Raw genomic sequence first — 26646 nt, forward strand, 5'->3', positions numbered from 1 at the left:
ATCTAGACAAAGAATATCTATCTATCTATTTGGACACAGGATTTTTCTATTTTTAATGAAGACAGGGTCTCACTCTTGCTCAGGCTGGTCTCAAACTCCTGGCCTTAAGCAATCCTCTCGCCTTGGTCTCCCAAAGGTGCTAGGATTACATTGTATTTTTTTTTTTTTTTTTTTGAGACAGTTTCACTCTGTTGCCTGGGCTAGCTCACAGCCACCTCAAACTCCTGGGCTCAAGCGATCCCAAGTAGCCTCAGCCTCCCAAGTAGCTGGGACTATAGGCATACACCATTACGCCCAGCTTTTCTATTTTTAGTAGAGACAGGGTCTCAGTTTTGCTCAGGCTGGTCTTGAACTCCTGAGCTCAAGCGATCCTCCCACCTCAGTCTCCCAGAGTGCTAGGATTACAGGGGTGAGCCACTGTGCCCAGCCATACACCAAGTTTTAAATACAATTGTAAGGTATCATTTAGACCCTGGATTAAGAATCTCTGATTTAAAATATTATCTGGGCCAGGTATGGTGGCTTACATTTATAATCCTAGCACTTTGGGAGGCCGAGGCAGGAGGATTGCTTGAAGCCGGGAGTTCAAGATCAGCCTGAGCAACATAGCAAGACTCTGTAGAAAAATTAGCTGGGCTTGGTGGAGCATGCCGGTAGTCCCAGCTACTTGGGAGGCTAAGTCAAGAGGACTGCTTGAGCCCAGAGTTTGAGGTTGCAGTGAGCTATGATGAAGCCAGTGCACCGCAGCCCAGGCAACAGGGCAAGACTCTTTCTCAAAAAAAAAAAAAAAAGCCAAAAAGAAACAAACAACTTGGTTTATAACACCTTTCGGGGCAAAGGGTCTCCAGTTGCTAAATCATATTCACAAAACCATTTGTGACACATTTAAAAGGGTCTAATACATCAATGGACTGTTTATTTCAGTTTTCCTCCATAGTACTGAATCACTTCATAAACAGGAATAAAATTCAGAGTCATTAAATATTTGAGATCCTACTACTTGCCAGACTAATCCTATCTTTGCCCCTAACTACAATGACAAAATTTCAGTACAAAGCTGTTTGTCTAAAAGAAATACTTATTTAAAAAAATAAACTGAAATAACAGCATATTTTAAAAATTCAATTTACAGATTCAGAATCAATTTTAAAATCTGAAAATGAGTGAGATTAACCTAACAGTGCAACCTCTAACCCTCTAGTAGTTCCTTTTCCTGACCTAAACTCTTTCTGAACTTGATTTTTAAAAATATAGAACACTACAATGTATAGTTCAAGACATGATGACACTGCTTACAAATAGTAGCAATAGGTTATCTTTCCAAAATCTGTGATATATTGTGATACAATGGGAATAACCCTGCATTAGAATTAGAACCTGAGCACCACTGACAGCTTCACTGTCCATTTTTGTGACCTTCAGCAAATTATTCAAGCTCTTTGATCTTCCTCATTGGAAAAGGCGACAATCCTGCCTAAGTCAGGATTATAAATCAGGATTACAAGATCATTATGAATCTTATAATAGTTCTCAATAGTTCTCTTACTGAGCTTATTATGTGTCAGGTACTACACTGAAGCATTTTTTATAGGTAACTCACAACTATCATGAGATAGGTAGTATCTCCATTTAAAAGGTGAAATTCAGCCTGGGTGTAGTGGCTCATGCCTGTAATCCCAGCACTTTGGGAAGCTGAGGTGGGAGGATTGTTTGAAGCCAGGAGTTCAAGAGCAGACTGGGCAACATAGTGAGACCCTGTCTCTATCAGCCAGGCACCGGAGGCTAAGGCAGGAGTATTGCTTGAGCCCAGGAGTTTGATCTTGCGATGAGCTAAGATGATGCCACTGTATTCTAACTTTCTGAGGTGACAGAGCATGTCCCTGTCTCCAAAAAAAAAAAAAAAGAAGAAAATGAAGTTCTTCTCCATTTGATGACTCTTTTCTTTTTAGAGACAGAGTCTTGCTATGTTGCCTAGGCTGGCCTCAAACTCTAGGTCTCAGGCAATCCTCCTGCCTTAGCCTCCCAAGTAGCCGAGACTACAGGCACACATCTGTGCTGGCTTTTGATGATTTTTAAATTAGAATCTCTCCTGCCAGAACTCTTACCCTACCTCTAAACTCAGATGTTCATTGCAAGATCTTTCTATTTGTTTTACTATCACTTCAAAGCACAGAACAGTATATTGTATGCTACCATTTATGCCAATAAAAAGGAGACTATATACTGTGTGCATATTTGTTTATGTATGTATACCTCTAGGAAGATATATAAGAAACTGGTAACGTGGGTGGCCTCTAGTAAGGGAAACTGTATGGGAAAAGTCTGTGGTGGGAAGAGACTTCACTATGTATCTTTTGAATTTTTAACAATGACAATGCATTATACATTCATAGTAAGCTTTTTTTAAAAAATAAGCAAGCCTCAGGGCTGGGCACAGTGGCTCACATCTGTAATCCTAGTACTTCGGGAGGCTAAGGTGGGAGGATTGCTTGAGGCCAGGACTTGGAGACCAGCCTGAGCAAGAGGGAAACCCTGCCTCTATAAAAAACAGAAAAACTAAGGGGCGCAGTAGCCCGTATCCATAGTCCCAGTTACTAGGTAGGCTGAGGCAGGAGGATTGTTTGAGCCCAGGAATTTGAGGTTGCAGTGAGCTGTGATGACACCACTGCACTCTAGCCTGGGTGACATAGTGAGACCCTGTCTCAAAACAATAAATTAAATAAATAAATAAGCAAGCCTCAAACCAAATAACTAGCATAAACCTGCTCATAAACTTCCCACTTTTTGGAAAGAGTCATCATTTTCCTGGTCCCAAGACTCAAAAATACTACCAGAGACCTTTGATTCCTTCTCTTTACTATCTAATCATTCACCAAATCTTCCAGCACTTTCTTGAAAATATACTGGAGCTCTGTTCCTTCTTTTCAAGTCCATTTATCACACTGGAACAGACTCATCTTTTTTGTATCTTAATTATTACAAAAAGGTCTTGCTACCCAAAGCTCTTCTGCTCCACCCTGCTCCCTTATTACTCATGACACTGCCACACTCATTTCCCTCAACACAGTATCACTTTCATCATTTTAGGCCTCTACTCAAGAACCTATAATGGCTCCCGTCTCTTTAGCAAAGCAAGCTGTTAAATAAGAAACCTCTGCTACAAACAGGCTTAGGACCTTTTGTAGCAGTGTACTATTTCCTTCCCTACCACAGTTCTTTCAGCAACCACCACTATCAAGAGTGAAGTTTTTCTTAATGATTCCTGCTTGTATCAGCCTCTCCCTTCTTTGCCTACTGCTCAAGTCTGCGGAATACAATTTACTTTTATAATATTCTGTGTTGAAAATACCTGCTGTATAATCTCAGTCAAAAATCTTAATCTTTCTGTACTTTAGTTGCCTAATCTGTGAAATGCATTCCTTTGAATGAGGACTGGGTTAAAACATTTTATCAGCTACCTTATTCTGTAAGAGTTCCACCTGTTTGTCTACCAATAAAACTGGGATGAGGACTCTCCTAAATCAAGTAACACACAACTGTGTTAAATCTAATAGGTATATATTCTTATGATTCTATTTATTTATTTTTTAAGAGATGGGGTCTCACTATGTTGCCTAGCCTAGAGTACAATGACTACTCACAGGCATGATAGTGGTGCATGATAGCCTCGAACTCCCAGCCTCAAGCAATCCTCACATCTCAGCCTCCCAAGTAGTGAGGACTACAGGTGTCCACCACTATGCCTGGCTTTGACTCTGCTTTTGATTTGGTTAAGATCACGGGACTAGGCCAGGCTCGGTGGCTCACGCCTGTAATCCTGGCACTCTGGGAGGCCGAGGTGGCAGAATTTCGTGAGATCAAGAGTTTGAGACCAGCCCAAGCAAAAGCGAGACCTTCTCTACTAAAAATAGAAATATTAGTTAGGGGTGGTGGTGTACACCTGTAGTCCCAGCTACTTGGGAGGCTGAGGCAGGAGGTTTGCTTGAGCTCAGGAGTTGGATGTTCCAGTGAGCTATGATGACGCCACTGCACTCTAGACCGGGCAACAGAGCAACAAGACTCTGTCTCAAAAAAACCAAAGAAACAAAAAAAAATCGGATTGATTTTAAATAACTTAAAAATCTGACACACATACCAGGCACTTTATTTCATGTTGTGTTGTAGTTATTCTTTTCTCTTTCCAACATGCTTTTTCCCCCCCCCAAAGACCTTTTAACCTAAGCAACGTGTGTTTATTTAAATACTTAACAAGTTTATTGCTAAGTATGTAAGTCTATCTTCTCCTTCCCATTAACTACTTCATTATTGTGCACAGTAAGGAAGAAAGTGATGTGAATCAATGATGACCTTTTCGCTATTCAGTCATTTGATACATTCAACTCCACTCATTCTAACTTATTTCAAGCCCACAATTCAGTACTTCACTTCTGAAAAAAAAAAAAGGATGTATTCTGAGCACATAATTTAGTACTTAGCTCATTTTAAAACTATAATGTTAAAAGAACGTTATATATTCCCTTCTGAATTTATTCAATGTATTTTAATATAGCAAAATACCCCATAAACATCTTATTCACTTACTCAAGATTTTTGTTAAAAATCCACTAATGAAAAAAACTCAAAAAAAACCCCCCCCAAAAACCAAAAAAACAACAACACTGCTGGCCAGCGATGGCTCGCACCTGTAATCCTAGCACTCTGGGAGGCCGAGGTGGGAGGGAAGATCGCTTGAGGTCAGGAGTTTGAGACCAGTCTGAGCAAGAGCGAGACACCGTCTCTACTAAAAACAGAAAAACTTAGGTGGTGGCGCATGCCTGTAGTCCCAGCTACTCAGGATGCTGAAGCAGGAGGATCGCTTGAGCCCAAGAGTTTGAGGTTGGTGTGAGCTAGGCTGACACCACAGCACTCTAGCCCAGGTGACTCCGTCTCAACAAAACAAAACAAAACCCACTACTGTAGTCCCAGCTATCCGGGAGGCTGAGGCAGGAGGATCCTCTGAGCCTGGGAGGGAGGCCAGCCTGGGCAACAAAGCAAGAACCCCTGTCTCTAAAACAAAAATTTAAAAAGCCACTAACAAACAATGTATTTCATGTAAATTTAGGAAACAGATAATTTTCGAGATTAATTCATTGAATAACTTAAATGATGACATTTTAAAAAGGATAATTCTAACAAACAGAAAATTTTAAACGTATTCAGAAATCCCAATTTGTGTAATTTGGTAAGAAGTACAAAATGAACAAGATTTGGGGTGAAAATATAAAAAAATGAATCTATTTCAAGGAAACTGAGTTTAACATAACCCCTAAATGGCTCTCTGATTTCTATTTAAAAACTTCACTCAATTTAAATAAAGAAAATAAAACACGTAACCCTATTCACACAGGTTTTTCATTTTTATATACAAAGCTTTTTCATATTATTCTCATTTACCGGAGTTCTATTCTATACCTGAATGTTATTTACTTAAAAAAAACTCAACTAAAAAACAATTTAAAAAAGCCCTAAAAGTATTTAAATGTGATTAGTTACAGAAAACATTTCCAAATGATGGTGTAAAATTTTTTTAAACAAAGCATTTTTCTCCAACACTTTATATTTAGTATATAAAAAATGCCATTTATCTAGAGCCAATTTTATAGTAGTAAATATTATACAGGAAACTATGTCCAAACATTTTTAAAATATTCATAGAACCATTGTGTATTTTTAATGTTGGGGACTACCCTATATATGAACCTTTGCCAAAATGTGATCTTTCTAAATTAACAACAGCCAATGGTCTTATATACCATCTGAGAAGAATCCATATTACAACTAAATTTGTGGGGAACTGCTTATGACTTAGTCACATTTAAGAACAAAGTTCCTGATAATTTTATATTTATGCAGGTAAGGGAAAAATGATACTAAATCAATAGTATTTCTTTCCCCACAAACAAGCAAACAAACAAAAACAAACCAAAAGTGACTATCTGGTAAAATTTAGTGCAAAGACAGAGAGTAACCATTTGCCTGGCTGACTTAGAAAAATTTACCTTAAAATATCTAAGGTATAGGAAACATCTTCAGGTGTTCAATTCAGGACAAATGTTTAATTTGATTCTTCACCAAAAAGAACACATGACATTTTTTAAACAGAGGAAAAAGCTACTAATCGAATATGGAAAATTTTAAAATAGTTCAAAGAAATGATTAAGAATGTATTGCATACATAAAACAATTATTTAACAGTAAGACTTTACTATTATTAATAAACTGTGTAATAAACAATTTTATTCCTCCAACTATGAAGTATTTGTTTCTGGGCATCCAAATTTTCATAGACCTTGAAGAAAGCAGGCATTGTTGCTGTAAGTATCATCCTAAAATAATTTGTTTTCCTTCAATAATCTCTGCCATATTGACTTTACATACCACACACACACAAAAACTGGAAATAATCCAAATGTCTAACAATAGGTGTATATCATACATCAGAATACCATACAGTGTTTAAAAAGAAAACTAGATCTACATTGTTAACATGAACAAATCTTCAAAATAAATGTGTGAAAAATGCAAGCTGCAGAATACATGTAAGAGTATGATACCAATTGTGTAAAGTTCAAAAACACACAAAAGACTACATATTATTTATGGATACATACATATGCAGAAAAGGTATAAAAGCATGTACAGAAAGAATACACATCAACTTCAGAATAGTGGTTACCTATGAGGAGAATGGAGAATGGATAGAATGGGATGGATACATAGGGGCTTTAAACTCTATCCATAATGTTCAACATTACAAAAAGATTTGAAACAGTATGATATAATGTTAACATTGTTAAATCTGGTGTTGTTACAGACACCAATTATATTATTCTCCGTACTTTTCAATTTTGATATATTTCATAATAAAAATAAAAACATTTACAGAAAAAAAGGTTGAATCACTGCTACCATTTTCAGATTAATTAGGCATGCTAAAACACAACACAGGTTGTCTTTCCCAAATAAGACAATAAATATTAACAGAAAATGTTACATAATTGGCAATGTACACTTTCATAAAGTATCCATTGGTTACTATATCAAAAAAATACAATAATTAAAAATGCTGCTACTTCAAAACTTCTACCTTTACTTGAGTCAAAGGATCTAATTTCACACCACAAATAGGCTTTCCTTGCTTTAAAGAGTATCCCTTTGAATTTTCTTTCATGCCACTCCTTTAAGCATGATTCAGAATAAAAGATTTAGAGTACAGGGTACAGAAGAGACCTGGCTAACTATAGTTAAATAAGACTAATGAATACATTGTATTCCAACATAAACTAACAGTGGCTCAATTCAAAGGTCATAATAAATTGTTGCCGGTACAAAAAACTTTCACTTTTCAGTCTGAAACTTTTAACCTGCAAAGAAAATACACATGGTCTGTAACTTTGTTTACCAAACATGTTTTTTCTTGTCAGGAAAGCTTTCCCATCTTTGTCAGATTAATACTTCTTGATCACAGATGAAGTCTTTCAAATTAAAGATAAACAACTACTTGCCTGTTGTTTCTGATATGCAGTGTTTGGATTTATCTTTGATTCCAAGAGTAGTGATCCTGAAAGATAAAAAAAAAAAATAACATATTGTAAATCTTAAATGATAAAACCCTGAATAAAAATATACATTAAAAAAACCACCAAACTTTTCATGTCTCTTCAGTCAGACATCTGAAGTAATAAAATGTATTCCAAGTCACATCTTCTTTCCAGGCGTAGGCTTATTTAATTTAAAATATTTCATTCTATTCTGATAAACCCTTAAAGAAGAAAATCCACCTAAAACCAACATTCAGACCAAGAAGATGAGAATAGATAACTATTAAAATTTTACTGAAATGAAAATTTTAAGCTCTGAATGACTACTTGAATCCACTCTTTGTAATAAAGGTTTATTGCATTCTCAGTTTACCAAATAAAACACATTACAAAGAACCATGACAGGTATCTAAATACTTAGTACACAAATTACAGTGCTGCATTTATCGTTTTCTCATTAAGAACAAAAGAACACCTTATGTAAGAATAAATGTCTGTGACTATTTAAAATAAAAGAGAAAGTGCAAGAATACAAAATATGCCAAGAATAAAGGCGGTTATTTTTCTGTTAACTGCACATTATCAGTTGCTCAAATCAAGACACCTAGGTGACACTGTAAAAGGTGTTTTAATTACGACTCTACATTTTATAATTTTAAAATATTTTACAATAAATCAACGAATACGAGTTTACAATCTGCTTTGGTGTCCTAACTTGCTTAGACTCTAAGGTATTCACTTTTTCATAGCACCTTCTACAAAGACAGCCTGGAGGGATCCCAGACTAAAGATGTATGTGCCTGTGCGTACACGTATCGTGGCAACAGTCAGCAATAACTCCAGGAAAAGGTGCCTTTTGGTTTTCCCCAGCACCTGTCGACTGCAGCAACCGGGGCCCGCAGGGAAAATCCAGAGAAAAAGGACACTCAGAAAAGTTTCGCTGAATCTTTTGTATTAGACGAATAATGGATGAGAAAATAAATAAAGGGGGACGGGATGTTAGCTTCCTAGAGCGAGCAGTCACTACGTAGTCTCTCACTACTTCCTCCGTCTCTCTCACGCCCTCCCCTCTTCAAAAGGAGGAATTGGAGAGGAAGGAGTCAAATCCTTAACAGGGATGGGAGGCGGGGGAACAGAGAATCTGCTTCAAATCCGGACAGTTTGTTTTTACCGTAGATAAGGGCAAGCTCAAGACCAATGCGCTGTCCCAAGAGGTGGCAGTAAGAGTAACCGGGCCCAAGGCCTAAACCCCAGGCTGTGTCCCAACCAGACGCCCTGTTCCCAGTCCTACCGTTTCAATAACCTTACCGTCGGACTCTGCCCGAACCAGGAGCGACATCCCTTTGAGCTCCTCCACGTAAGTGGAGGAGACATGCCCAGTGCCTCGGTCGTCCCATTGCCGGTCTTCGTTCAGGGTATAGACCTTCACTCGCCGCCGCGTATCCGACATGGTGGCTGCTGTCCCCTCTGCTCCAGCCGCCGCCTCCTCGCTCACCTCGTCCACGCCCCTCACTCTTGAGAGACGGTGGCGGCGGTGGTGGCGGCGGTGGCGGTGGCGGCGGCTGCGGCTCCGAAGAGGCCCGAGTTCACCATGGCTCCAAAGGTTCAGCCACGAGAAACGATGACAAGAGCCACCGAGACACCCCCGCCGGGAGTCCCTGTTACCTCTCACTTCACCCCCGCATACACCCGCCTCCCTCCCCTTTGCCCCCCAGAGCTCGCTCGGTCTCCCACCGCCGCCACCGCCGCCGCGGTAACTACTACAGGTCCGCCATCTTGTAATCCGACTCTCTCTGCCTTTCTCTTCCTCCTCCAGCAGGCTCACACGGGCTGTCCTATCAGGGGCTACGGCGGCCGACGAGTCCAGAGAACGGACCTCCGCTTCTGCACGCGCTTCACAGGCCAGAATGCTAGGCACTCTCGCGAGGAAGGGTACGCGACTGAGGTGGGAGGGCCTAAGGCGGGACTTCCTCCTCTCTCGGCCCCGCCTCCTAGCCCGGGATCTCGGTGAAGCGGAAGGTTCTCGCGATTTGTCGGTGCCCGCTTGCGTCAGGAGACACTTGTCTGTGGAAGACCGCAGGAGCAGAGTCGCGGTAGGGGTTTCGTTGGGTCGCTGCTGGATTTCTGGCATGTGACGTGTGGTGGGACTCAGCTCTGAAGACAGAGCAAACCGGGGAAGTACGCAGCCTTTAATGCGACTAACCAGGAGCACAATTTGCTCACGTTTCTTAATGGCAGGCTTACCGTCAGCCTGTAAGGCGGGGGGGGGGGGGCGTTTAAACCTCTTTCTGTAAAGACGAAGGAACGTTGAGTCTTCTCAGCTGAACCGAAATCCACTAAAACTTGTTATGGAATCTGTTACAATTAAACAGCTGCCCAGGAAGTGTCTGGACGCTAAAATCTCCAGGCGATTTTACTTTCGTACAAAAGTCTGTTGACAGTTTCCTATTACCCGCCAAACCGTGTCACGGTCTGGCTCTTAGTAGCTGGCCATCGAAAGCTCCACCTCGGGAGAATACAGTGCTCTTGCCGTGTCTGCAACCCCAGAAACTCTGCGAAGTTGAGGGAAGTGGCGGAGAGCTACCTTCCTAACACATCTGCGAGCATTGTGTTGATATTTCAGTTTCTTGAGGACATTTCCTGCATCATCTATGGACAGGTCTTGTGCGCTGAATAGCCGGAGGAAGAATTCTCTCAGCATTCACGCTAATTGTCACACATCGTGCAGGGGATACGAGTCACGCGCTGGGCGTAGTAGCGTGTCTGTCGTTTATTTCAATCCCTGTTCGTTCTTGGGAGAATCCCTTTATTCGTTCTTTAATAGCAGCTCAGCTTGTTGAGCCGCCAGTCCTTTACAACCCAGTAGCCTGAAAAGTGAAAACCGGGCGAGGTGCGCACGTTGAGCCGGCAGTGCACCTTGGGAGTTGTAGTCACAGCTTATCAGTGGTCTTGTCAAAACGTGTTTATGTTTTGACTAGGCCACTTACGTGTGGACACCCTTCAGCAGTACACTAAAACGCGTGACAGTGTCTTACACAGAGCAGGCGCCTGATGAGAAACATAATGAATTCTAATTAAAAAATCTGGATTCATAGTTTATTTTAATCTACAGGGGACCTCAGAAAATGAGTTAAGTCATTATAATATAGTACATAAAAATACAGCCCGGTAATTGCTGTGATTGACGTGGAGAAAATGTATTTTGAGCCCAGAAAATAGAACGTTTCTGTCTTGGAAGTTGTACACCCCTGGCCTGGGCTCAAGCTCTGCCTCTGCCTCCAGAGTAGCTGGGACTACAGGTGCGTGCCACCACACATACATAAAGGCATCTTATTAAAAATGGGTCAAATTAGTTCCCTCAACTTACAATATCTGGTAATTGTTCTGAGGAGATAGGCACTGGCTTTGAAAATGGCAAGTTCCAGTTTGTGAGCCGTAAGATGACGAAGGGTATACTGTCACTAGTGTATATAAAGAAGAAAAATAAGATATATAGGAAGAGATCCATTATAATAGCATATATAATACAATAGATTAGAGTAGAATAGATTCAGATGTTTCAGAATTATAGAAACAAAAGGGTAATCTTTCCTAAGATGTATACATGATTTACTTTTAACAATAAATATTTATTGATTTGTAATGTAAATAGGATTAAAAGAATATGAATTGCTCTTGAAATAAAAAATGGCACGTGTAAATGAGCATTTTAATACAAATAATTAGAATATATTTATATTATGTATAAATCTACACATCAGAAGATACTAAAATTTTTCTCTACAGCATATCACCCTAGAATTCTCTTTAAAAAAATCACTGGGAAGAATTAGATGATGTCTGTGAAATAGGTTCTCCCATAACAATACTGCTTCTGTCATTTAAAGTTTTGACAACAGTTGTAGCTGGAGACTGAAGCACTTTACGAGAAAGCCTCATTCTTCCATCGGCTGGATCACGTCCGAAGTATTTCACCTGTGTCAAAGAAATAGATCTACCTTTAAAGTCACAGCACATTGAGTGACATCCAGATTAAAAGACACTTAAATTTACATGGTCCAGATAAGGCAATGATTGTTTTTACTTATTTGCTGAAAGCACAGCTCAATGCTAAGTGGAGGTATACACTTAGTATTTATAATTTGGTTAAGTAATTATCATTAAAAAAAGAGACAGGGGCATTTAGTTGTCCAATTATAATCTGTTAAAGTCATCTGCGCATTTTTATTCTCTCTAGGCCAAGTGCTATATTGGAAGAACAGTCAAAGCCATGGGGAATGATCCTAGGCAAGGGCTTTCTGAGCCTAATTGTGCTACAAAATATACAAGATTATGCTTAGGTCACTCAGATTTTCACTACTGCTCAAAAAACCATCACATTAGTGTTCATTTGGCTTCACCTTGAAAAATGAAAAGTCAGGGAAAACATGGCAGGTTTAAAGTCCCTTCTAATGTTTAAAAAAAAAAAAAACCAAACACACAAATAAACCTTACACAGTGTTAGTTCTCATCTTTCCCTGGAGGCTACTTGAACAATGGAACTACGGCTTGGAAATAAACTAGAAGCCTTAGTTACTTAGGTCATGAGTATTAGGTATAACTGGAACAGAATGTGGTACAGCCAGAAAAACCCAGATTGGCAATGACTTCTTTCATCTACTCATAAAGGACTACAAAAAAAAGATCAATTTCATTATCAGAATTCCAGGCCTGAACAACATGGCTCATAGCAAATTCAAAAACGTTCAGCCTCAAGTAGTGGTGAAACAAAGTCTCAACTCCTCAAAGATAAAATTCAAAGTCTTCAGTAATGTTAAATTACCAGACTTCTCATGTCTGTCTCCAAATCACTGAGTCTGCAAAGCCAACCCTGACCAGTTCATGAATTTTTTTATTTTTATTTTTTTTTTCCTGTTCCTGTATTTTTTAAAAGCTCTAAAGATGACTACTGTTTTAGCTGAACTGTAAGCTTATTGAGGGAAAGAATTGTGTCTTAAATCCTTTATGAGTCTGTTTAAGCAACCGTGAGGTTAAAAAAGAAGCACTGAGCAGAGTGCCATGGCATAGCAGTCCCAGCTACTTGGGAGGCTGAGTTAGGGGATTACTTGAGCCAGGAGTTTGAGGCCTGGGCAACATAGGGAGACCTCATCTCTCAAAAAAAAAAAAGCATTTAGATAATGTACATCATAGATGTTGATTCTATTCTTTCAACTAACTTTTTGAAAAAAATAATTCAAACTTCAAGTACAATTTACAACTATAAGCCTAAAAGGTTGAACACAGGTACCTGAATTTCTTGGCCAACTTCTAATCCCAGGGCAGTAGGGTGTTTAATCTGAAAGAAAACATGTTAATATATTAATTGTTGTGCATAATTACCTAATGTCTATGGAAGTACAAATTTTTCCCTAAGTGGAAAACAGCTTTATTGATTCTTCTGTTTGTAAAATCTGTTAATTACAAAGATTTAAAATATAGATATATTCAGAAGAATGTAAAAATCATCCAAAACCCCTCTACTGGAGATAACTACTATTAACACTTCAATGAGTATCCCTTCAAATTTCTATTTAGTAGGTTTATATTGCATTTATCAAAGTGGACCTCTCTGTGCTGCTGTTTTATAATTTGCTCATTTTTCATTCAATTATAGGTTAAGGACGTCTTTTGCAATTAATACCTGAAGGATTACAGTTAAGCATTCAAACTATATAAATTAATCAACCAATCTCCTAAAGATGGTCATTTAGTTTGTTTTAAATTCCAATGGTGCACATGTTAATGACTGGTGAATCTAGCTGAAAGGTATATAAGTGTTCAGTGTATTATCCTTTCAACTTTTCTGTAGGCTTGAAATTTTTCAACATAAAAACTTGAGGAAAAGTTACAGCATAGCACTGATCATATATTCATCTACTCTAATTATCCTCTCTGAAAAAAGTCCTACATGTGGAACTTCTAGGTTCATAGACATTCACCAAACACCTTCCAAACAGTTTGTCCCAAGCTATACTCCTATAGTAATGAATGAAAATGTCCATTTTTTTTTTCTTATCGATACTGGGAATTTTCAACTATCTGAAAGTTAAAAATATCTTGATTTTATTTCCATTTTAAAAAGTTGCTGTTGATCTTGAGTATCTTGGTTGGCTTTTTAAAAAAATGATTTGTCTGTTCATGTTCTTTGCTCATTTTTCTACTGATAATCATTCCTACTGATCTACAAAAGCCCTTTGTATACTAAGCCTCTGTCATATGTTGTAAGCATTCTTCTCTTAGGTTATTGACCATCTTTCAACCTTATTGTGATTTTTGCCATTTAACTTTAAAAAATTATGAGGTCAAATTTCATCAATTTGTTTATATTTTGATATCATGCTGAGAAAGTTTTCCCCAGTACTAAATTTCAGTTTTTTTTTTTTTTTTACATTTATCTCTTTGATCCAGATAGGATTTTGGTATAAAAATGAGCAGAGATCCTGCTTTAAGATAATCAGCTGTGTCAATATGATTTATTAAATAAAGTTTATTTTTTCACTGACTATAACAGAACTTTTAGCATGTATTTACAGTCCCATGTCTACAACGGGGTTTGTTTCTGGTCCCTTTTTTCTGTTGTATGAATTATATATTTATGAGCCAGTAATATACTATTTTATTCTCTATAACTTTATATTTTAATATATGGTAAAAATAGACACTCCTATTACTTCCCCCATTGTTTTCTTGAATTGTCTCATATTCTTATTCTTCCAGATGTATGAATTACAACAAAAATTAAATTTAAAAACACCCTAAGAATTACGTTGCCATGATTGTTTAGTCAGTGGAAGACAGGGCTATATGTAGGTATTTTTAGTAACTGCTATGAGCTAGGTCTAGATGTTGTTCTACCTCAAAACACTCAGAATGTTTCTGTCCCATCATGGAAGGAGAAACATAAGTATTTGTGGTAAATATTGTAAAACCTTTTGCCAGTAGCATCTCTGCCATTTTTTTTCTGTCTTTAGGCTAGCAATAGGTAAACTGTACAAATCTCACCAACCTAAGTAATTTCAGTATGGTAATTTTAAGGTAGTTATCAATCTTTTTACCTTCCGTTGATCAAGTTGTGTGTTATGAAGTAGTACTGCAGTCATATTTGGATATAATTTTACCATTACTCCACTGTCTCTACAAAAAGGAAATAAAAAGCCTGGTTAAAACAATAAGTACCTGTATGTCAACTGACAAATAAAACTGATTATATTTTTATAGGAGAAAAAAGTAAAAAAAAAAAAATCAACTGTAGCATATGTTTTTAACTATAAAAAATATAATTACTTAAAACAGATATTTACTTTTCCATTGAAAATATAACCTATATTTACATACTTGTGAATCAAAGGACAAAGAAAAGATAAAAAATGTGCAGTAAAAAAGCTTTTAGAATATATATTCTTGTTCTGTATGTCTTCATAATTTCTAAAAATTTTTGAAATGACATTAAATATTTTAAAATAGTGCAGAATATCATTAACCTATTAGGTAGTGACTTACAGAAGGTGCTTAGATAAACTGGAATGCTTATTTCATTAAAAAGCTTGTTGGCCTTTTTTTCTCTAGTCTACTAAAATAAGCCATCCCATTTATTTTTACCTGCGAGATTAAACAAATTATCCCATTGTCTTTTATTATTCATTTCAAATAGCTTTGAACACTCTTGCTGCATCAGAAAATCTCCTTTTTTTCTTAAGGGGATTTCCTGATCTTCAAAACATAATCTTTTTAGCTGGTAAAAAAAAAAATGCTTCGAGGTTGAAAATGACATTTAAAAATATGTGCTAATTAAGCATTAAGTAGTAGTACTATCTTTCAAACAAGCCACCAAAGCCAGGCATGGTGGTGTGTGTCTGCACCTGGGAATTCTAGCCCAACCTGGGCAACATAGTGAGACCCCATCTATAATGATAATGATAATAATAATAAACAAATATTTTAAAAAAGGAAATATTGCTAAGTCTATTTTGGGCCTGTTTATTGATTGTTTATTGGGAAAATTAAAATGGTAGAAAATTTGATTAAAGAAAACAATTTATCTTCCCCTCCACAGTAAAAGTAAAATAAAAAAAGAAAACAATTTAGTTACAAGAATTTATTATAATTATAACCACAGAATCATGTTACTGAAAATCTACAAACTGGTATAAAAAATAAAATATACCTTAAAAAATAACATGATTATTATTATATGGTAACTGACACACAATCTAAACACCTTATGATTTCAAAGTAAATAAAGCAAATGTGAAGTTAACATGGGCTTGTAATATAAATCTTTTAAAAACCAACATAGAATATTACTTGGTATTACCTGATTTCGGTTATTGTGGCAGTATACACTGCTCCAAATTCTAATTGCTGCTCCTGCTGTAAGTACAAAATAGGCCATAAGATTCATAAAGAAAACAGCAACAAAAAGTAGAAAAAGCAACTAAAGATCTATACTTACATCATCTTTGCAGATTTCAGTAATGAAGTCTCTTGCCTCATGCATAGCACCAGGGGTTGGTGCAAATATAGAATATGTTTCTTCATCCACCTGACTAATAGTTACACCTTTTAAGGAGACAATTTAACATATTAAAGTTAACTTGCTCATTCCAGTGGAGACTAGTCTTAAAAGCAGATATGAGAACACCTGGAAGCAGCTGGGCAGAGCTATGCTGTGTTTAGTCATTCATTTACGAATGAAGGGATTCATTCACCAACACACACTAAACGCTTGGTATGTATCTGGCATTTCATTAGGCCCTGGGGATACAATAGTGAACCAACATCCTTGCTTTCTTGGAGCCTACCATCTGGTAGGATCAAACGTATCAGTACTACTTTTGAAAGGTCTGGTTTTGCTCTCTTAATTATGAGTAGAAACTATACTAGAACTCTTTCTTCACCCTTTTTTCTTTTTCCGTCTTACCCCTTGGATGAGGGATGAAATCATGTCAGTTTCTCCGTCTTAGAAACTAGCTAAAATGACTCTGCTTCTCACCCTCCTTCAATAGCCTGAACGCTGGTAAATATTAATACTAGGTAACCCAAACACAGCTTCCAGAAAAAATAAACCATGCTATTTCTACATATACTCTGTAAATCAGAGTCTAAATAAAATTAGGTGAAAGTAGCAGAAGTAATAGTAAGAAACAATTAGAGCATAACTCCTCTAACATGAAAAACTAAAAATTCTAGATGTTCAATTTTTAAATGTTGCAAAAAAACCCAAAAACCAAATTAACAAAACCCTTGATGAATTCTTGGTCATCCTTCCTGAATATAGTTAAGGACCATAATTTGCTGATTTATTAAGAGGCACACAGAAAACTCATGGTCCAGACATGTCACACGCTTTTCTCCTGGTCTTTCTCTCAGTTCTCAAATACAAGGTCTGTCCAGAAAGTATCCAGGCATTGTGACTATAATGAGAACAATGGCTGGATACTTTCCAGACGTGTGTGTGTGTGTTTAAAGCAACACAGTAGAGATGAAAGAGCAAACTTAAATGATCCAGAATTGTGTGTGTGTGTGTGTGTGTGTGTTTAAAGCAACACAGTAGAGATGAAAGAGCAAACTTTAAATGATGCAGAATTTTTTTTTTTTTTAAGAGACAGGGCCTTGTACTGTCACCCAGGCTGGAGTACAGTGGTGTGATCACAGCTCCATGAAGTCTCAAACTCATGGGCTCAAGTAATCCTCCTGCCTCAGCCTCCCAAGTAGCTAGGTCTATAGGCATGTACCACCATACCCAGCTTATTAAAAAAAAAAAAATTTTTTTAGAGGTGGGGTCTTGCTCTGTTGCCCAGGTTGGTCTCAAACTCCTAGCCTCAAGCAATCCTCCTACCTCAGCCTCCCAAAGTACTGGGATTATAGCCATGAGCCACTGTGCCTGGCCTGATCCAGCATTTAATGAAAAACCCTAAACTTCATACAGCTCTTACCTGTTTCAGCCTGAAGTTTTTTTAGATGATATCCACCTGGTCCAACAAATTTTGCTCGTTTTGATAATGGGACCTGAACAGTTTCTGAAATATAATACAGACAAATATTTAAACAATTCAAACCTCAACCATGTCTTGATCACTCAGGATTTTTTTTTTCCCTAGACATATGTAAAAATATTTCACTATAAAATAGAAAAAACAGTTTGCTATTTGAATAAAATGACAGAAAAATGTCCAAGAACATCCCCCAAACTTAAAGTATTTTAACTATAAAAGTATTTAGAATATTTTTATTTTGCATATGGGATAAAAAAATTAAAAAATGGTAAAATACATTCACATATTTATGTTTACCTTCCTATGATCAGTAATAATTTTAATGTATTACCTACAACAGGTCCATTTTCTTTTCTAGATGCTCGAGGTTTTGAAATAGTTTTGTTCATTATCTGTAATATCTCCTTCTTTGCCACTAGAAGAGATAAAAACGTAATCAAAGTTATAACTACATAAAATAAATGTGATCTGAAATAGATGCATTCTTAGTTTTTAAGGGGTAAAATCCAAACTTTTTTTTAGCTTAATAATCAAAGCTCTCCACAACCCCATTACCTTGAAAATCTACTCATACTGTCTTTTCCATAAGTCCTATCTTAAGAGAGTTAATTTATAAAAACTGAAATTTCACTAGTCATCTATTTTGGTGGCTAGTCATGTGCCCAATAAGTTAATACTTGGCAATCTAAGTTAAGTTATATGAAATTCCATTTTTTAAAGCACTATTTTATAATAAGCCTAATGAGTATTACAGAAAATAATGAAAGAGAATCAGGCATACTGTCTTACCTGAAGCTTGCTGAATGGCCTCCATTACAATTTTTATTGGTATTCCAGGTAATTTAATATCAGCCTAACATAAAAAAGCCAAAATAATATGTAAGTATTTATGACATAATTTGAATATTACAAAAGTGAAACAAAATGGGTTTTAAAAAATACCTGTAATGCAGTTATTCCCTTATTGGTGCCAGCTATTTTGAAATCCATGTCACCATTGTAATCTTCAATTCCCTTCAGAAATTTAAGAAATTATAATATAGTTTTATTTATTTATTTATTTATTTTTATTTATTTTTTTTTTTTGAGACACAGTCTCGCGTTGTTGCCTGGGCTAGAGTGAGTGCCATGGCATCAGCCTAGCTCACAGCAACCTCAAACTCCTGGGCTCAAGCGATCCTACTGCCTCAGCCTCCTGAGTAGCTGGGACTACAGGCATGCGCCACCATGCCCAGCTAATTTTTTCTATATAGATTTTTAGCTGTCCAAATCATTTCTTTCTATTTTTGGTAGAGACGGGGTCTCACTCTTGCTCAGGCTGGTCTCGAACTCCTGACCTCGAGCGATCCACCCGCCTTGGCCTCCCAGAGTGCTAGGATTACAGGCGTGAGCCACCGGGCCCGGCCTATAATATAGTTTTAAACAAAAATAAAACTCACCCATACTCAATACAGAAGAATTTCAAAAAAAAAGCTTTAGAAGTAAACCATATCCTCTAAGACCAAACACAAAGAAGTATCTCTTACATTAACTATTGCTTCCAATTTGTGACTTTTTAAGCTATTAGAAATATCACTTTAATTTTAGATTACATGTCCCTCTCCCTAAATGCATAAGGATTAATTTACAATTATCCTAAAGTGAGCCATTATGAATATTTATACTGTAATACATATTTTAAAGTCATATCCTATAAAGTCCAATGCAGAGGTGCAGAAGAGGAAAGTAAGAACAAGTACCTCTATTCCTTGAGTACTAGCATTCTTCTAAGCATATGATCCCTGTAAAGTATGTACAGTCTTCACCATCAAATAGTTAAAACTGGGAATATACTTGCCAAAATATCTGTCAGCAAACGATAGTCTTCTATTTCACCCTTCTCAGGATCATTTTTAGTGACCAATCCTATTGCTACACCTGCGACAGCAGATGAAATTGGAACTCCTATAATTGGAAAAAAGTACTTTCATATATAATGTGTACACCAACCCATATTTGTCATTCTGTTGACATTTAATGTACATGGATGATGTCCTGTGAATTGACAGTCACCAAAGCTGAGCTGGAGAGGTCTTAAGAGGTCATCTGACTACCTCATTTCTTTCTGAGCATGTAATAAAGCTACTTAAACCAACTTTAATAGATAATCACTATATTCAGCAAAAACCTCTAGAATAATAGCAAACTTCACGACTCTTAAATTATCTGTTGCTTTGCTTTTGATGCCTTCTTTTTCTTCTTTTTGTTGAAAAGTTACAAAGTGTTTGGTAAATTCTTCCACCCTGAACCCCAGTCCATCTTTAATGTATTCTCTCAGAAAATTTCTGTGCACAAGTATAAATGTAAATATAATCTTTTCTTTACTCATGGCAGCATACCACATGCATTAACTATTCTGTACCTTGCCTTTTTCACTTGGTAAGATATTTAGGATATTGACACATGTCACCACACAAAGCTCTACCTCATTCATTTGAATAGTTACATAGTTCTCCCCAGATATATATGTTTTGGTTTTAATTTTATATTTTTAAATGACAAATAATAAATTGTACATATTCATGGGGTGCACAGTGATGTTTTGATACATATAATGTAGTGATCAGATCAGATAATTAGCATATCCATCATCTCAAAGATCATTTCTCTGTGTTGAGAAGAGGTGACATCCTCTTTCTAGCTATTTGCAACTATATATTATTGTTAATTGTAGTTATCCTACGGTGGTATAGAACACTAGAACTTAACTCCTCCAATCTAGTAATTTTGTATCCTTTAACAAATCTCTCCCTATCCCTCCCTTCTTCCTAGCCTTCCTTTAGTATCCTCTGTTCTACTTTTTATTTCTATGAGATTATTTTTTAGCTTCCACATATGAGTGAGAACATGCAGTGTTTAATTTTCTGTTCCTGGCTTATTTCACTTAACATAATGTCCTCCAGTTCCATCCATGTTGCCACAATGACAAGATTTCCTTCTTCTTTATGGCTGAATAGTATTCCTTGGTGTATACCTACTACATTTGCTTTATCCACTCATCTGTTGTTGGACACCTAGGTTGATTCTACATCTGGGCTACTATTATGAATAGGTGCTATAAATGAACATGGGAGTGCAGATGTCTCTTCAATATAATGATTTCCCTTCCTTTGGATAAATTCCCAATGGTGGGATTGCTGGATCATAGGGCAGTTTTATTTATAGTTTTTTGAGGGACATCTATAATGTTCTCCATAGTGGCTGTACTAGTTTGCATTCCCACAAACAGTGTTTAAGAGTTCCCTTTTGTCTGCATCCTTGCCAGCAATTGTTATTTTAGGTCTTTTTATAATAGCCATCTTAACTGGGGTGAGATGATACCTTACTGTGGATTTGATTTGCCTTTTCCTGATGATTACTGATGGTGAGCATTCCTTCATATATTTGTTGGCCATCTGAACATTTTCTTTTTAGAAACTTCTGTTTAGATCATTTGCTCATATTGTTTTTTTTTTTTTTTTTTGGCTGGTGAGATGTTTGAGTTCCTTATATATTCTGGATATTAATCTCCTGTTAGATGAGTAGTTTGCAAATATTTTCTCCCATTCTGTAGGTTGTCCTTTTACTCTGTTGATTGCTTGCTGTGCAAAAACTTTTTAGTTTGATATAATCTCATTTTTTTTTTTTTTTTTACTTTTGTTAACTATGCTTTTGAGGTCTTATTCATATCATCTTTTCCCAGACCAATTTACTGAAGTGTTTTCCCTATGTTTCCCTCTAGTAGTTTTATTGTTTCAGGTTTTACATTTAGGTGTTCAATACATTTTGAGTTGATTTTTATAAAGGGTGAGAGGTGGGGGTCTAGTTTCATTCTTCAGCAAATGTATATCCAGTTTTCCCAGCACCATTTATTAAAGAGACTGCCCTTTCCCCAATTAGTATTCTTGGCCCTTTTGTCAAAAATCAGTTGACTGTAGATAATGTGGATCAATTTCTGGGTTCTCTATTCTGTTCCATTGGTCTGTGTGTCTATTTTTATGCAAGTACTGTGCTGTTTTGGTTACAATAGCTTTGTAATATATTTTGAGGTATGGTAGTATGATATCTTCAGTTTTGCTTTTTGCTCAGGATTGCTTTGGCTATTCAGGGTCTTTTGTGGTCCATACAAAATCTAGGATTTTTCCTTTTTTCCTTTCTTTCTTTTTTTGGAGACAGAGTCTTGCTGTGTTGTCCCAGCTAGAGTGCAGTAGCATCATCATAGCTTTCAGCAACCTCAAACTCCTGGGCTCAAGTGATCCTCCTGCCTCAGCCTCCTGAGTAGCTGGGACTTGGGCAGGTGCACACCACAATGCCCGGGTAATTTTTCTATTTTTTGTAGAGATGTGGTCTCCCTCTTGCTCAGGCTGGTATTGAACTCCTGAGCTTAAGGGATCCTCCTGCCTCGGCCTCTCAGAGTGCTAGGATTACAGGCGTGAGCCACCATGCCTGGCCTTGGCTCCATATTTTTTAAATCCCACTCTATTTTGTCATTTAACAAATCAGTCACCCATTCCTTTTTATCAGTATCCTTTTTATTGGCAGGCCAGTGTTCTCAATAACAAAATCATTGAAAGGGATAGAGTTGAGCATCCTCAAGTCTTCCACTTGAGATACCTCTCTGACTTCCTGATTAGATTAACCAGCCCCCTTTGCTCATCCTTCAACCAGTTATGGATGGTGAGCCTACCATCTAGTCTAAGGTTCTGCAACATTTACACAAAGATATCATAAACTGTCAAGCTGAACTCTAGATACACTGCATCAACAGCATCGCCCCCACACTTCAAATCTAATAATTTTTTTCAAAACAGAAAATGAGTTTACTAGGACATGACTTATTTCTGGGGAGTCCCTTCTGACTCCTCTCTGTAGCCCCTTTCCTTTCTAAAATACTTATAAACAAAACTTTAAAATAAGCTATTAAAAATCTTGTCAAAGGTCACTGTCAAGTTCACTGGGTTATACTTTAGAGAAAATCCTTTTTTTCTCTTCCAATAATACCCTTTCTGTCCCTGGTATATTAGTCCCTAATTTCTCAAAGACTGTGATCATGGTTTAGTAATCTCATCCTGAAGTTCTCATCATTACCTAGGATGGATTTTTGTCTACCAAAAGACCTAAATTCATTAAAAATAGTTAAAGATTTTCTTACGATGTCTTCTTTTATTTTACCTTTCAGTTCATCTTTTTCAGAATTTGTTCAGTGTTTCCCATTATGAGATTTGGAAGACTGAGAAATGCAAGCTCCATGAGGAGGACAAGGACTGCTTTGTTCATCACCATGTCCCAAGAGGTTAGATCAGTGCTTGGGCACACAGGTGTCACACAGATTTGTTAAGTGAATGTGTGACAATGAAAATAGTAGCAGTATTTTACTAGCTATGTTAAATATCAGATTATGTTTCCTCCACTAAAAACGACTAGAAAAGTGCCTTTAGCATTTTTTTGCTTTGGCCTGTTCTATTGTTTTATTAATATTTTTTCTACATATTATTATACACCCACACTATTTTTTTCATTTTATCCTTGGTTATGTCTTCCTTCCCATCTTTCATATCTGTATTGTAAATGTGTGAATTTATCAGAGAACTTGGGCATCCTCTTTAGTATCTTTAGGTTCCTTCTCCCTTAATTCTCAAATAGCATCATTGTTGACTGGCAGAAATTGGTTTGCAGAACCTCCTAGATGCTAACTCTTTCCGTTTAAGTGTTTCAGATCGAGGGATTATATTGAACCACTGTAGTCTGCCTTCCTAAAATTCTATGTACACTTCTGAGTGGCGCGGTTCTTCTCATGGCTTATATAAATCGACAGGAAGATTACGTAGTTGCTTTTTCTTATGGGTCCTAAAACTGCTGCTTACTAATCAAAACTTCCTTGGTAATTGAAATCAGTTCTGGAGCTCTCTACCTTTTGGGAGGTAAGAAAGTTCACTGGGTCACCAAGGCAAGTAAATAATTTTCAGTGTACTCGCTTTTAGCTAAAAATAAGAATTCCAGCAGATACGTTGATATTTGAAGCTCTATTTTGCAGCTATCTTGCCTCTTGCCTGGTTTGGTTATCTGTAATCTGACTTCCAGTCTTACTAAAATCCCATTAAAGAAATCTCATATTTTATACTAATCAGGTGTGTATAAAATATTAGCAATTTTGAGACATAATTCTTTTACCTGCATCCATTAATGCTAAACTTCCACCACATGCAGATGCCATAGAAGATGACCCTATAAAAAGAAAATACTTACTTTATATTATACTGATTTTTAAGATGTAGAAAATAATTCCTACTGGTTACTTCCTCACAAATATTGAAGTATAACATAAATATTCAATAATCTTTTTTTCCTCCTCTTTAAAAGCACTTAAGGCAAGCTCTCCTAAGCCATAAACAAACTACAGGGCTGCATGATCTAATACCATAGCCCCATGTGGCTACCTAAATTTAAGTCCGTTGAAATAAATTCAGTTCCTCAACTGGATAGCACAGATACAGTGGATTTCTATCATCACAAAAAGTTCCATTGGACAGTATTACTACAGAGATTCTGATTCTAAGAAGTAGCCCAGAAGTACTAGAATATTTCTTTTTTTGCTTAATCAGAAGTAATTAAAGATACAGGGCTCTGGCTCTCTCATTGGGGCATAAGCCCATTAGTTTAGTCACATCCAGCAGAGAACAGAAAAGTCTTTAATTTATATTCTGAGATTACTTTGATGTTTTTTCCTCAAAACCTGTGACCATCTGATCTATATCGGATACACCCTTAAGAACTCTGTGCCTTTTCTGCCTTTAATTCTGCACTTTGCTTTGACCCAGGGACTAATTTTTTATTTAAATTTGACCTTTTAGCCCAGACTTGTTCTGTGATGTCCACTTATTTTTTATGTGTGATACTGATACATGCTAAGTATGCCCTACCTAACAATCACTCTATTTTGGCCCTTCCTCTCTCCAAGCCAGTCTTGCTCTGTGGTTTGTTTGTAAAATAAAGAAACAAATAACCCAAACTGGATCTATTGTAACAGATAAATACGAGAAATACTTGTTTTATATTGCTTTCAAAACAACTCATTAGCTAAGAACAAAGATTTAGACAAGTTTATGATTAATTAAACATATCTTCTCTTGCAATAGGCTTATGCCCTATGGTAATAAACATAATGTAACATTACTTTTGTAATTTTTCATTCTTTTTTTAGAGACAGGGTCTTGCTCTTTCACTCAGGCTGGAGTACAGTGATGCAATCATAGCTCACTGAAGCCTCAAACTCTTGGGCTCAAGTGATCCTCCTACCTCAGCCTCCTGAGTAGCTAGAACTACAAGTGCATGCCATATCTTTAAAAATTTTTTTGTAAAGACGGAGTCTCGCTATGTTGCCCAGGCTGGTTTCAAACTCCTGGCCTCAAGCATTCTTTCTCCCTTGGCTTCGCAAAGTCTTGGGATTACAGGTGTGAGCCACTTTGCCTGGCTATTGCCTTTGAAAAGTTAAGAATATAATAGGGAATCTAGTCATTTCTACTAGGAAAGAAATACTTCAATACCATACCGTTTGACTCTAGGACTTCAGATGTAATTCTTATGGTGAAAGGAAAATCTTTGGGAATAACAGGATACAAAGCTTTCTCAGCAAGAGCGCCTAAATTAGAATAGAAAACAGTAAGCAAAAAATGTACCAAGTGTCTGTGAGAACACCATATAAATTTATAGATTTGTACTCACCATGCCCAAGTTCTCTTCTGTTTAAACCAGTGATTTTGCCAATTTCATTTGTTGCATAAGGAGGAAACTTAAAAAAAAAAACAACATACAAAACTGACATGAGAAGATGGTCAAGATATATTGCCAAAATAATAAAACAAGTTATAAAACAGTAGAATACCAATTTTGCTTAAAAAAAAGTATGTTCATAAATATACAGAAAATGTCTGGAGTAAATTTAAAATACATACCAAATTGCTAACAGTAGCTATTTCTAGTGTGTAAGTGAATTAGGGGGTGGGAAGTGGATGGTTATGAGAATTTACAACATAAATTTCTAGAACATTTAAATTATTAACAATAACAAAATATTATATTTTTGAAATAAGGAAAAGCATATACATATTTATAAAGAAATACACATTAAGGAATCACAGGTCTTTTTTTCCATACCAAAGCCTACATTTTTATTTCATTAAATTGCAATTTAATTCATACTTTATGGACTTGTCTCTCTTCACCACCTCTTTGAGATATAAAACAAAAATACACGGACAGAGAGTTGCATATTTTAAAGCCCTTCTCAAACAAAATGTAATGACAAAAATATATGAAGGAAACAAAGATCTTTTTCATAAGCGTTTTATTTTAGCCAGAGGTTACAAATCATTTTATTTGATGGAAATGTTATCTTAAAGGAATATGAATTAGTTGTGATCACTTAAGATTTGAGAGATTACCCATAAAAATCTGGAATTCCAGTTTAAGAAAAAAATTTTAAAAAGAAGCAACAGAACATGAATCTGACAAAGGTTCTGGATCTAGCAGTCAATTTGTAGGAAACAGGAAGGACAGAGAAACATGCTGAACTGCACCATGAACGTGCAATTACTAATACCAAGATTGTGGGGGACTCTACAGGTCAAATGGCTCTGGGGTTTCAACAGACAGACTATAAAGAAAAGAATGTAATGGAAGAAAAATGTATGGATTAAAAGAGACTTAAAGAAGTATCAAATTAAAAAAAAACAGACAAGACTAAACTGTAGTATCTAGAGCTGTACACTGGAAATACTGGAAATACAAGGAAGTGATTACTATGAAACTTAGAAGAACATAGTTATTTTTAGGGGAAGAAGGAGGTTGCGACTGGGATGAAAAACATGAAGGGGCTTCTGATGTGGCCAGTAAGGTTCTACTTCCTGACTTAGGTGCTGGTGACAAGGGTGTTTGCCTTATGAAAAACTCATTAAGCCATCCTTTGTTGTATATGTACCTGTACTTTATTTTACAATAAAGAGGTTTTAAAAAAT

General features: G+C 36.6%; 2 protein-coding genes across 5 annotated transcripts in view; both read right to left on the reverse strand.

Moving 5' to 3' along the window:
• Positions 1–9491, reverse strand: part of PPP4R3B (protein phosphatase 4 regulatory subunit 3B) — a 59446-nt gene extending 49955 nt beyond the window's left edge. For 2 of the 3 annotated variants that reach the window (XM_045549645.1, XM_045549643.1), the window contains exons 1-2: positions 8889–9490; positions 7545–7600 (exon numbers count right to left, since the gene is read on the reverse strand). In XM_045549645.1, the coding sequence (XP_045405601.1) occupies positions 7545–7600; positions 8889–9030 (198 nt within the window). In that variant the 5' untranslated portion in view covers positions 9031–9490. Of the gene's footprint in view, positions 1–7544; positions 7601–8888 lie in introns of all 3 variants that reach the window. The other variant, XM_045549644.1, reaches the window with a different exon arrangement.
• A 1681-nt stretch (positions 9492–11172) lies between these two features.
• Positions 11173–26646, reverse strand: part of PNPT1 (polyribonucleotide nucleotidyltransferase 1) — a 42791-nt gene continuing 27317 nt past the window's right edge. For both annotated transcript variants that reach the window (XM_045549646.1, XM_045549647.1), the window contains 13 exons: positions 25355–25421; positions 25182–25271; positions 23804–23857; positions 19452–19558; positions 18557–18628; positions 18404–18467; positions 17946–18029; positions 17555–17638; positions 16072–16178; positions 15934–15989; positions 14675–14753; positions 12868–12915; positions 11173–11555 (listed from right to left, as the gene is read on the reverse strand). In XM_045549646.1, coding sequence (XP_045405602.1) covers positions 11397–11555; positions 12868–12915; positions 14675–14753; positions 15934–15989; positions 16072–16178; positions 17555–17638; positions 17946–18029; positions 18404–18467; positions 18557–18628; positions 19452–19558; positions 23804–23857; positions 25182–25271; positions 25355–25421 — 1071 coding nt within the window. In that variant the 3' untranslated portion in view covers positions 11173–11396. The remainder of the gene's footprint in view (positions 11556–12867; positions 12916–14674; positions 14754–15933; positions 15990–16071; positions 16179–17554; positions 17639–17945; positions 18030–18403; positions 18468–18556; positions 18629–19451; positions 19559–23803; positions 23858–25181; positions 25272–25354; positions 25422–26646) is intronic.

This window comes from Lemur catta, chromosome 4 (genome assembly GCF_020740605.2).
Source record: "Lemur catta isolate mLemCat1 chromosome 4, mLemCat1.pri, whole genome shotgun sequence".
Classification (NCBI taxonomy): Eukaryota; Metazoa; Chordata; class Mammalia; order Primates; family Lemuridae; genus Lemur; species Lemur catta.